This window comes from Strongylocentrotus purpuratus, unplaced genomic scaffold (assembly GCF_000002235.5).
Source record: "Strongylocentrotus purpuratus isolate Spur 01 unplaced genomic scaffold, Spur_5.0 spur5_scaffold_4, whole genome shotgun sequence".
In the NCBI taxonomy this organism is placed as follows: Eukaryota; Metazoa; Echinodermata; class Echinoidea; order Camarodonta; family Strongylocentrotidae; genus Strongylocentrotus; species Strongylocentrotus purpuratus.
In genome coordinates, this window is record NW_022145610.1 from 2,098,396 (window position 1) to 2,111,940 (window position 13,545).

The 13,545-nt window shown below is 34.4% G+C and overlaps 1 protein-coding gene across 21 annotated transcripts in view; it reads right to left on the reverse strand.

Annotated features, from left to right (window-relative positions):
- Positions 1-1,067: 1,067 nt before the first annotated feature.
- Positions 1,068-13,545, reverse strand: part of LOC756684 (formin-binding protein 1) — a 57,609-nt gene continuing 45,131 nt past the window's right edge. For 18 of the 21 annotated variants that reach the window (XM_030997142.1, XM_030997127.1, XM_030997129.1 and 15 more), the window contains 5 exons: positions 11,899-11,943; positions 9,833-9,934; positions 7,585-7,793; positions 6,519-6,607; positions 1,068-6,226 (listed from right to left, as the gene is read on the reverse strand). In XM_030997142.1, the coding sequence (XP_030853002.1) occupies positions 6,087-6,226; positions 6,519-6,607; positions 7,585-7,793; positions 9,833-9,934; positions 11,899-11,943 (585 nt within the window). In that variant the 3' untranslated portion in view covers positions 1,068-6,086. The remainder of the gene's footprint in view (positions 6,227-6,518; positions 6,608-7,584; positions 7,794-9,832; positions 9,935-11,898; positions 11,944-13,545) is intronic. The other 3 variants (XM_030997124.1, XM_030997137.1, XM_030997144.1) reach the window with 3 other exon arrangements.

Sequence of the window (13,545 nt, forward strand, 5' to 3'; positions counted from 1 at the left end):
CTTCTTAGATAGCACAAGCGATTTTACAATGTGAGATGATTATCCAATGGATTAAATCTATATAATAATAATAATAATATTTAATTTTTATATAGCGCTCAATACAAATGTCTCTAAGCGCAGATGCAGATGAGTTGTAATATACAGTTGCATGTAACTTAGCAGAACAATCTTGTTTCCAGGGTGAAGTCCTACTAAGATGGTGCCCATGGAATGATTCTAGAAAAATGTGTCGTGTGCTTTTTTCCAGACTGTCTCTTGATTAGCCAGTTGTTGCCATGGTACACAAACATCTACTATAGTACAGTAGTGAAAGTATTTCAACAACAGGTGAGCTTGCCTGATTTACATTCTATTGAGTCACAATGTTGAATAGGCTGACCAGCAGTGAACAAAAGAGATCATGATTCCAAAAGGAATTTCTGGCCTGTTGATTATGAAAGGAAGTTGATGGTTGTGTAGTAAAATCAGCTGACAATAGGCCATTTTCGTAATGTAACCAAATTTAATGCATAAGTCTTTGTGAAGTGCCTCAATACATATTATTTTATTCACCTGAAAAGAATAATAGTATTTCAATAGACAGAATCTGAATTGCATACATTAGTTGTTACCAGGTTGGACAAACATTATGGCTTGACCTACCTAGCAACACTTAATATATGCAATTTGCATTCTGACTATTGGAATACTATTATTCTTACCAGGTTAATGAAATAACTTGTATTCAGGCACTTCATAAAGACTTATGCATTAAATTTGGTTGCATTACGAAAAAGGCCTATTGTAAACAAACTGTGATGAAGTGCAAATGGTTTTAGAATTGATGATAAAATTTTGCACCTGTTATGTAATATGTGTAATATTTCAAAATTGAAAATAAAATATGGGTGATTTTGTCAAATCAGTTCTGATTATATAGGAGTACCCAAACTCTGGGAGGGCAGTCTATGTCTAGGTATTGATTAAAACATGATTAAAAAACACGCAAACAATCAAACAAACTTTCAGCTCCCACCACAGCCAGCAAATGACCCATAAATAAAGCACAACTTAACAGGAAATTGTTACTGGTTTGATGTAAAATAAGGATTACATTTATTAACAAGTACCTGTTGCATTAATCGGTCGTTTTGTTTTTCCAACAGATAATTGTACATAGTATGTGATACAGCTCACCATGCTTGCATCCAGCTACATACAACAAATATACTAAAGCTACAATAGGGGGTGGGGAGAGAAGGGGTGGGGGTAATCAGTTCAGAAAGTTGGCCCTTAACAAGAAAATCCCCACTTGCGTGTAGCAACGATCATTGCAAAACACAATAAATATAAGATTATCCATGATAAATGACCTGTTGTTACATAATACATCTATAGTATACATTATAATTTTAGAAAGATTTTGAAAACATATATGACATCAGATATATAATTATATATTCTTCACGAACAAAAAAGTGGTGGTTTATGGTCTGATTTTTAAACATTTAAAATTGATATATTCTGGAATATATGGGGATAATTAATAATAACCTTCATTCAACATTAGAGAATGTTCATCTTACTTCATCTCCCAGATCTTATTAATCTCCTATCACATATCTACTAATTTTTTTTTTAAAGTATGCTATCACAGCAGAGAAAATTTATCAAACGCCCCTCCCTTAATAAGACTCCAGACCTTAAGGCTCTGGAAATAAACATGTGCTATTTCTCCCTTAATATAAGTGGAATATGCACAAGGTATACAAAATCATTAAAATAAGAATAATGTAATATTACATGTATCTGGGGCTGGAATATCAATAAAAAATCTTCACATACCATCGTTCACAAACAAAAGAGAATTGTTGATATGATAAAACAGACAAACAAGTCGAAACAACAAATATATTTGCACATTTAAACACACAAAACCGATGCGTTTCAACATATAAGAAAAAAGCTGTAAAAAAGAAAATCAACCACGATGCCATTGTTCAAAATTTGTTAGATAAACCTTGTTAAACAATTTGTGTATATCCAATGATTTATCAGTATCTATACATCTGTATACTCACCATAATAAGAGAAAAAATGTAGCAAGATTTAACATTGCCAACTGTGCAGGGTGATGTTCCATAATATATATTGTGTTAACCATTACAAAGTATGTATCACTTGATACATAATTATAGTCATCCTATTTTCATACACACCTATCCTCAGCATATACAATCTACTTAAAGAATAACAACAAAAGTAGAAGTATGAACCTAATGCAAGCACATTCTTTTTCTTGTTATTATGTAGTAGATTTCTGGGCAATGGATAAACCGGGAGAAATTTACAAGATACACTACCTGTTTCTTTGCTTAAGAAAATACATGTACCCCCTTTTCTGATTTTTGTTTTCATCTAGCATATCATGATGTATAATAGATCCTGCCATTAAGACAATGAATCCATGAATTCCATGAAGCTGTCAAAGGTAATGCATGATATCCTATGATAAAAAGTCTCACTTTGAATCGGTATGGGACTTCATTTTTGACAACATCTTTGATATGTCTGCGGTGCCCTCCTTCTGCAGTATACACTACAAAATTGCAACTTCAAATTCCTGTTTTGGAAATTAATCCAGGCAAATACACAGCTAAATTTGCAGTACTTATACCTCCATTATTGAAATAAATGATACTGTACATGTTGCAGACCCCAAGTGTATGTACATGTATGTAATATTATCTAGGTACTAATAGGGCCAACAACGCACAAATTCATGCACTTCAAAGCAAATCTCTCAGTTTGGGAGGAATGACAAATCAATTCTTATGGAAGACCAGGGGATGCTTATACCAAGGAAATATTCATCTTAATTAACGTAAGAAACAGATAGTAAAGTCTAATTACAATTGGATTAGTTAATAGCATCTGTAAAAAAACAACCTCACTTAATCTACAGCGAGGACTCTACCAACTACTGGCCATATAGAAAAATAAGGAAAATGCCATGACGGTGCAATAAATTATTCAATAGAACAACTTAAGAAAGAGAGATATAGATTATATTGAAGTTACTTGGAAAAACTAATGATGATTTCGAACTTGTGAATAAAATCAACTTGTGAGTAAAAAAGGTATGACCACTAAGTAATTTTTTCTCCAAAAATGCTTAGTTTTTCATACTTTTGCAAACTGTGAGATGTAAATGAACATTATACACTGGGTGTCCATGTCTCTAGGATGGTGCGCTGATCATTAATTTCTTACTCTTTTGAATGTGGACGTAGAATAACATACAGAATATTGTACAAGAGGAATGATACATAATATATATATTATATAAATTACAATTTATATTGGTGGTGAACATCTTTCCTAACAACAAATAAAATATATATGGTTGTTAGTTTTTATGTAATGTACTTATTCTATAGGATTCGTGAAATTGTAAATGCAGTAACAAATGCAAATGAATATTAGATTACTTACTATACCACAATCAACATATTCATTTTCAATTAAAATTTGCCCTAGAGTCTACATTCACATTATTTGACAATGTGTGAATTAAATATATTTCTAATTCCATCTCCTTGCTTAAGATGTTAGCAAGATTCAACCATCCTGCTCAAATGTGCATTTCATCCAGGACTCTTAATATTATCGCAAAATGTCAACTGGAAAAAAAAGTAGAGAATAAAAGCATACCTCACAGATCATTTATTTCATAATTCACAGATTATGCTAAGTCTCAAATTAAAAAACTTGAAATGAAGAAGTAAAGTGCACAAGTCTTAAAATACTTTGATCGTGTCTGTAACTGGGCTATATGAAGAGATAGTAAAACACACTGGCAAGATCTTTGTGTTGTTTGCAAACAATTACCGATTGAGTAATAACAATTAAAAAAAAATTCTGGTGCACAGTTCTTGTGGTATGGGGCAAATCGCTTTGATGTGTATCAAAGCTGCTTCGTAATATTTCTTTCAACATCAGCATAAAAAAACACACAAAACAATCAAATAACTATTTAAAAGACTTTGTTCACATTATACATTTTTTTGACTGAATCTGATGTCCTAATAATTGCAATAAAACACATAAAATGAAAGACACTTACACTCATATCAAAGGATACACAACTTTTGAGTATACTGGCAATAAACAGTGCTAGTGACGGCACTGTAATCTGGATGTTTAAATAAGGATCTGGCTCAGTCTACAATCAATGAAATGATTAAATAAATTTATTTATACAGTGGTGCTCCTTGTTAAAAAAATCCTCACATCCATTACAATTTTAAGTGTCAGGCTTCTGTGAATTATCTATTTTCTAAAGTGCCAAGTGAATTGAGCGTATGTATAACATACACCTAATCTAGTATCTGGCTGGCGGTTTAATGTTGTATTAGATAATAAATCGTATCCAATGCTTCAAAGCTTATGTTTCAATAACCCTGAATACATAGGTCTGTATTCTACTAAAGGCTCACTCAGAAAGAACATGGTAAACCACCTAAATTCTTTTGTTTTTCAACCCTCATTTTTTATTTCAAGTAATAAATGGCAACTGTGTGCAACAAAGGTCCTTTGCATATTCACTCATATGTAGCTCTGTGTTATAAGTGATATGAAACGTGAAGCACATTACAGATTACATCATCATTAAAAAAAACACTTTACTGTTGTGTTTCTGAACTGGGCTCATTTCTGTTAAACCCAACTCTGGGTCTAATCTCACATTTACCAAAAAGGAAAACTTAGACCCCAGGAAACTTTCATTGTTGAACCCAGTTTTGAACAAAAGCCTGAACCCAGGATCAGGTTTAAATCCAAGTAGTTTTAGTAGAATACAGGCCTAAGGTTAGGGAATTGAAAGCAATACTGACTAGGTCCATAAGAGATAAAGCTTCATGTGACGTTCTGGTCAACATTGTTGTTCATGCCACGTCACAACTCCTGTTGAAGACTGGTAACTTATCACTTACTTATCACCAATAGTTGTACATGTAACTAAAACTACAAAATCCATTATCATTACCATTATCGTTGATGTATGAGCAGCCTTAGTCCTATCAACTTAAGAAATTGTGTGTACCTACGTGCAAATGCCCGATAATGATATGACCAACAAAGTGATCTCTGCTACCAGCTTGGACCTGTTTCACAAAGCCTTCTTTCAATGACAAATGACAAAAATCAGTGACAAATCTGTTGATAACCAATCAGAAGCAAGGATTTCACTAGCTTAAAACAAAAACTGTCATTTGTCACTGAGAACAAGTTTTGTGAAATGCCCCCCTGGTCTTTAGAATATTTTCCACATCTAAAGAAGCAGAAGTAAATGGTGGCCAGTATATACAGGTGACCTTGCTATGAAGGTCAGATCAAAAGCATTGTATTCTTCAGATACGACTGAAGCGGTCTAACCATGTAGCTTAATACCAACCCAATCTACCTCTATTCAATGCATGTTACTGATCAGAAAGTGAGTGTCTAATTCTACTACGTACATTTACAAAATTTCCCCAACACAATGCTGTTTTCATTATAAGGGAACACTAATATCAGCGTGTGCTTATCATTTACATATAAAATGCATTACTCAGTTTCTTGCAGCGTGACTGGGTTAAAGCGCCACAATTTTGTTTTATTTTATAAAAAAAAATGGTACATGCATCCAGTCATTCATTTTGATCCATATTTGTGACTTCAGCAAGACATTTCCACACTATCACTCTCAGAACCTCTCCAATGCTAATCTCATGTTGTAGTGTTGCCATGAGTGCTTCATGCCAAACACAGACTGTGTCTATCCAACATGGCTGACACATTGCAAGAAAATGCACCCTGGCTGGTATGTCATTGTTTAAAACATTTCCTTCTGTCGCCGAAGCTCACTTATTCCCCGTTTCAAGATCACATATCTGGTCTGCATTCCAACTCTCCTGCTTGCTTCAAAGTATCTTCTTCTTCAAACTAAAGGAAGATGTACAATTCAAGTTCTATGTTCAGTCCAACGTGTTGTGTTGCACAGCGTGCTACACAAAACCATTCATGTTCTCAGCTCAGTCCCACATAGCCATTTTATACGCGTGTTACATGTACTCGATGTAAGTAGTAGGTACGTAGCCTTCATCCTCTCCGCGACGAACCCTTGTCCAGCCATCACCGCTATCTTTCTCTATCAGCTCCACCTCTTCTCCCTTCCCCAGGCATAGTAGGTTTTCATCATCAGCTGCAAGATACATGTCAATTTATTATTAAATAATATGAGTTTTAATCAAAATTGGACTTGATAACAAAGCAATATTGTATCGACAGTTGAAGTTCCCGGATGACGAAAACAATATTGATCTGTCATCCAGGTATTGAGCTAAAGATATTAAATACGCTGATTATTGTACCACTTGGAAGCCTTATATAGATAATAATAACAATTAAAACACTATTCTTATATCTTATTATTCAAGGTGATATTCACAATTTAGTTTTGTAGCAGTATCTAGAGGTTTACAAGGTGTACTTACTTGTGAATTCATAGATAGCTCGACATTTTCCAATCGGCTCTTCTCGATCTTGATCATCAAAGCTGTTTTGTCCTCCCCAACCAGGGCTACTGGGGAAACAAACAGGAAGATATATGACACTCGTATTGATATACAATAAAACCACAAACTTTCGAACTACTAGTACATTTAGCAATGGGCATGTACCATTTTGTGTGAAAAATGGAAGTATAATGAGGAAAATTTTGCAATACAAGAAGGATTCTTCCTGCAAAAATGTGCAACAAATTAATACCTACTTCAGCAAACATGAAGAAAATAAATGGCTTCACTGTTTTTTAAGAAGCAGAAATATGGTGCCATCTAAACTAAATTAAATCTAAATTAAAACTGAATGGAAGAAAATGAAAAGAAGAGGTGAAAGGCAAGTAAAGGAAACAAGAAGATGATTGCGACCGCTTCCAAACCCTCACCTTACTTGATCATACATTAGCTCCATTTGGGGGAATGATAATTGAGTGGAAGTGTAAAGGTTCAGTGGTTCTTACAGTGACTCTCAGTCTTATGGTTGGGGGTTCCAATCCCAGCCTGACACCAACATTCTCTGACAAGACATTAATTCACATTTGCCACTCTCCACACAGGTGTAAATGGGTGACTGGCAATTGCTGGGGTAATAATAATTGCAGGACCCTCAGAAAGAACAGAAGCATTTATGCTGAGGAGGCTCCCTAGGTAAACAAAGCTTATTATCATTATTATTATTATGTTCATTACTTGAAGGCCTTGTTCTGCCATTTCATTTAGACCTTCTTACCATGACACAACTACCCCTCAATGGCTAGATCTACCTTAAAGCCCCACTGCACTACCTATAGCTACTTGCGCCCTCTGTATAGCAAACAATGCCTAATCGGTGACCATTGGTCCCCCATGATCCCCTTTGGCTTTTTCTTATGTTAATCGAAAGTTATTTTTTGAAATAACCACCTGTCAGTAACCATGCAGGGAGGTCTAATCCCTCCTGGCCAAACTAGTACGGTGGGGCTTTAAATCACTGTCTACTGCCACTCCAACATGTTCTCACCTGAGTGGCTCTCCAGATGAGTTCTGTCCGTCGTGCTCGGTGATAGTCTGGGGTGTCTCAGCCCCGCTTGGGGGGAGCCTCTCCGTCTCCGACTCCCGGCCATGGTCGTGCGTCTTGGATGGCTGCTGGGGTGTGCCCTGTGGTGTGCTCTGGGGTGTGCCCTGGGGGGTGGTGGTGATGGGCCTCCCCTCAGCATGAGCTAAGTAGTTCTGTAAGATTATTCATAAAGAAAGAAAGTTAAGCTCACCAATCACTTTACAATCTTCCTGCAGGCAGATTTTTTCGAAAAATGGCTATTTTTATTACATAAATGGAAATGACATTGGAAATCTAAACAAACATTTTCTTCCTGATTTAGGTTCTAAATATTGATAAGAATTCTTCCAACTGGACTTTTAGTGCACTGAAGCCTTCTAGCCGGAATAAAAGCTGAATCAGCTTCAGATCGTAGACAAATGCACTAATAATCCTGTTATTAAAGATTATTATTGTTATTAACCAGCTGATGAAGAGATATCTCATATCAGGACCACATTTAAAAGCTCCAAAGATTTGCCTGTATATATCTCAAATGACACTGTATGTGCATACAGATATTACTACACCTAATACTGAAAATGAGAGGGGGGAAAACTTGTTTGTATATTTATATATTTATTTATTTATGATATTTAGACAGGGCGACTCATTATCACCAATAATGGTGGTCTTTCATAAGGCTCTGTTAAACATAATGAGGAATAGTAAAAAAAAAAAAAATATAAACAAATAGTAACAAAATTATTAACACAATCTCGTAACAGCAACAAAGAATAAGTAATTTGATTTGCTTTGCTTTTTTGTTCAAGAAAATATACACTGTATATTGATCTTTTGTCTGAATAAAAGAAATCAATATACATGAAAACAGGTTTACTATTGTAGGTATTCCTTGAAATTCAAATCATAGAGACACAAATTTTTCGAAGCCTGCACAATAATTTAGGAAACTAATAGACATATAGTTCTTTTGAAGAAGAGAGAACTTCCAAGGTAAAAAATCAACAAAAATTTCACATCAAGTTTTAAAGCAATATTCCCAAGTAAATTTCTTTCAGAAACACACATAAGAAAGACAGAAGGCTTTGGAAAGTATTGCAACAGTAATTAGACTTCTCCCATTCAGTTCTCTCAGGCAACATATATGGACTTATTTATGGGGGTCTACATGGATCTGAGAACAAGCTCTCACAATTTTTTTCTTCCTGAGGGCCAAAAGAATATTACAGATAAATTTAAGTTCTGGTCGAGCAATTGAATTGTAAAAGAAATATGATGATTCTAGAACCTTGTAGTACACACCAATACTTAAGATGATCAACCTTTTCTGATCAATTCCAGTGTTTCTTTCACAATGCAATCGCATGACCAGAACTGGTCTATACCTTTTATAAACAGTAATTGTATTTAACAAAGAGTTTATGCCCTCTGGGTCTTCGTGGGCAAACAACACAGGGACAACCTCACACTCATCAATTGTAAACAATCATTTTACTTTTTATACATACATGCAGAAATAATGCATGCTTTTCAACTAACATGGTTTCCTTTGAAGTGTCAGGTGAATGAAAGAGAGAAATAGGTGATGATTCATGCAAGATGTGAGAATAGAAATGCGATGAAGGTGCTTCCATCTTATCTTCTGGCAGAACCAAAAGGAGATTGAGAGTGCTGTTTATGAGCAATCTAAATTGTAATGGCAGGACATATCAATGTTCAACTAAAGTAGTCAAGTGATACATGCATTGGGTGACTTAAAACTTAAAACAAAATACAAGCAAGTCATTTCATTACAAAATCATTCTGAAAAATGTTCATCCAAATTATTCAGCAAAATTTGAAAAAAGTTTCCATATCGAGAAAAACGTCTCCTGCATTGTAAAAAGATCAACCTGTCCCCTCTCCTCTAACTCATAGTGATTTTCAAGACTGGTATCACTTATCTTGTGATATCTTAACTGATATCTCTGAATATTATGGAAATTAAAATGGTGACCATGCAAAATTGCAAATGCAGAATAATTTGAAGGAACAAAAAAAGGTAAAAAAAATCCTTTGATGAAAAATAGATATTTCATTATGAAAAATTGCCTCGGACCTACTTTATTTCTCAGTTCCTTTAAAGTAAATTCAAGTCTACAAATAATGAAAAAAAAGGTATTCTATCAGTCAGTCTGGGTAGCTTTCCATGCACAAACTCTTATTAGACCTTAATTTCGGCCAGAACGCTTTGCCGATGCCCCTTTGGTTCGCTAGTATCTTCGTTTTGCTCGTTATCATTATCTGTATCTGTAGGTGTCAGCTCGCAGCCCTGTATATTGAATAAGGAAGGTGGTTGAGCATGTGAAGTAGAAAGCGTTAGAAGCAGTGATGCTTGTTTGTGGCTGTGCGAACATGCCTGGCATGCTAGCCAGCAGAAGGCTTTATCAGTCCACCTGTCCTCGGTTGCAGCTAGTACACCATGCTCAAACCTTCATGCAGTATCTGCAAGTCTTCGGAAACAACACTGTAGGTCATCACCGTTTTCACTATAACTTTCACTTGCTTTCACCATCAAACAGAACATGCACACAACTGCTTTTGTTGACTTTCGTCACATCTTAAGGTGCACATTAAACACATTCTACGGTTTGAGTGGAGAGTGCACAAATTTTTTTTTTCATATTCGAAAGAAATGAAAAGAGTTATAGTCTCTCAAGAAGTACATGTATTAAATAACACAAATGGCCAAAAAAAAATGTTCACAAAAGAGTTTACAACCCAAAACTTTATTTGTGAGTAAAATTAGAAGGTTATATCATGCACAGAAATGTTTTTTGAAACAAAAACAGCCTTAAATCTTAAAAGGCAAAAGATCTTATAAAACAACAAAATGGGGTTCGACCTCCTTGCAGATTTAAACAAATCCCTGCTTTTTCATGTCTTTCATCCCCCCTAAAAAAAAAACATACACGCATATGGTTTATGACACAGTTTTTGTTTTAAAACTGTAAAGGGGCCTTCAAATAATTGCTATAGACAAGTATTGAATCTGAATGTTTTATATTATTATGGTATATGTATCTTCATGTCTGAAATGTGTTGGAGGCTAAAAGTAGCAAAACAAAATATAGGGTTCTCAGTGATCTACAGATTCCATTCTGATTATTCCCAATAATAAATTGTCTGTTCAGATCCTCAAAGGCATTGACTATGCAGTAAAGTATATGAGTTAACACTCCTCTAGGCTCCAAATTGATGAAAGTGAAGAAAGGAAGAGAAATTTCTTTAAAAGATATGGTATAGAGATAAAACCTGTTTTTAACACACAAATTTCTCCCCCTCCCATCCCCTTCTCTCTCTCTCTCTCATTCTCCTTTTCTTTTCCATTGTTGTACAAGTACATGCATACATTTGATCACAATGCAGCACAAACACAGGCACAAGATACGTGTTACAAACTGAAACTGAGAAGAAATATCCAATGTTATTCTAAAACCTGCTGTTTTGAAATACAGCATATTGCAACTTATCTCTGATTTTGAAATAACATGATTATCTTGAAAATTTCCTTGGTCCTAACATTTTCTATATCGGTAGTTGATTTAATAACTAATAGGCCATCTTAAAAAAAAAAAAAAAAAAAATTAACATTAAAGACAATATTTTCACACAAACTTATTTCCAAACCAGTAGGCCCTAGGTTTTAAATTAGAATAAAAGAAGTTGAATGTTGGAAAACTCTTGAATAAAACAGAAGTAACAATACATGTAGCATAAAGACTTTTCATGCAAAAATATTTGGTCTAATGAAAAAAAAAACAACATGAGAAAGATAATCAAATAACTTTTACTTTAAACAGTTTATCTAACAGTGAAAAACATTAACTTCTACTTTCAAACTTACAGTAACAACGCATGCAGTGTAACATTTTCAGGGGCAGACTAAAAAGAAATAGGATTAATCTTAGGCCAAGTCAAGGACTTTTGTCAAACTCAAGGCCGCAAAAGAAAGCAAAGTCACTAGTAAAGCGGAAGCATCACAATTTGGGCTTTTAAAACGTGACTTCATTTTTAACGGGAGGAAAAGAAAAGAAATTCATGCTGGGTTGAAGCATAGGACGCCATGCTCTGAAGCGAGAAAGACAGGAAGAAAAGACAGGAAGAAAAGAGAGAAAGATCTGGCTTTCTTGCGGATCTCTTGCAATTTTTTCAAGGGGAGAGGCAAAGGGGAACAAAAGAAAGAGCTTGGGAATAAAATGCATGGCATACAAGTATGATATATATAGTACTTACACTTGGAAGAGAGTTATTTTTGTATGGTGAGTGCCCCATGAATTTCTACAGTTGAAAAGGACAGGGGGGAAAACACATTACACAATACCGAAAAAAATACCGTCAGCCGATCTAGTTCTACCCAGAAAAGCTACATGTATTCAAGGAAAGGTACTAGATGAAACCATGACACTAATACACAGTTTATTATCACAATTTAGAGTCAGGATCATTTTAAATTTTGTTTCCAATGTTTAGAATGGAACACATTACACACGTAGCTCCTTTTTTTTCTTTCTTATTTTTTCTTCTCACTATGAGAAAACCTTTGAAATTCACACATGTACTGGTTCTATTCTTATTATTAATATGATTGTTTTTGTTTTGACAGAGTTGTAATATTTCACAAGTGTAAATTTATTTCAAGAAATGTATGGAATATTGCCTGATAAAACAAGCAGTTTCAAACCTGACAATTTGAGAAGAAAAAAAAGTAAGAAAGATGTGTTTCTTAACATTCAACACATCTGACAAAAAAGAATTTTCAGATTTTTCAAAAAAAATCTTTTGAACAAACATTAAAAGAGAATATTTTGCTTCTTCATTAATCGTCACATTAAAAAAAATCCACAAAACAAATACCACAGAAACTTCCTTGAAACATGGAAGTCATTAGCCCCAGCAGGGCAGTTTAAAAAAGAAAAAAAAGGTCAATTGTCCATGAAGATAAAATGTTGTACACAAAATTGTGCACAATAATCATTGCACTTAATTATTGTTGATTCAATTTTGTTGTTTTATAATAAAATTCTTCTCATGCCTTGTGAGGTCTGTTAAGTCAACTAAGTCACCATTAGAATTAAAGGATAACATGCTTCCTCTAAAATACAAGCGTTAGTAACAAAGAAAAAAGGCAAGCACACAGCTAATCAAAAGAAAAAGGAAAATATACCAATTCATGCCAAGCTTATGTAGTAGCAATTATACTACAACAAACTCAAAGTATAAACAGTTAAAATCATACAACATGTAACTTCCAGAGAGAAAGAAAACTTCAAATACAAAGGGGAAAAAGCCCTATAAGAAGACAGACATAAGGCAAAGATCTGGGGATGCAAAACTCTCACTTATATGTTGATATTTGGGGGATTCTTCTAGCTACTAACCCCCCTCCCCCCCCCCCATGGCTGAGTAGTGCAATATCATATCTATTTACTTCATTAGAAAATTCTTTAGAACACTACCAAAGGCTTACAATTTTTACATTTTTTTCTTGCTTAAAGGTAATACAAAGTTTTGGTATGGGATCATAAATTTGATTCAAATGAACATATAAGAAGCATATGTGATCCTACAATATTCCGTGATCGTTGTCGCGCTTGAAATCGTGTCTAAAGTTATGACATTTAAAATAATAAACTCTTTATGTTGTATAGCTCCCTCTCAAGGTCAAGATATTAAGTAAGCTATGAAACAATGTTTCTTGACTAAAATCGACCAATTCGCTATTCCCGTTTGGAAATTATATATCACAACTACATATTCTGAGATTGTCATGGTCGTAGCTACCATTGTACGGCCGTAAGCGCTATCTGAAATTTATCAAAATTTACCGGGAGCACCGGTAAATTGTTATATTTAATTTTTCTCTAAAGCAGAAGTGTTTTA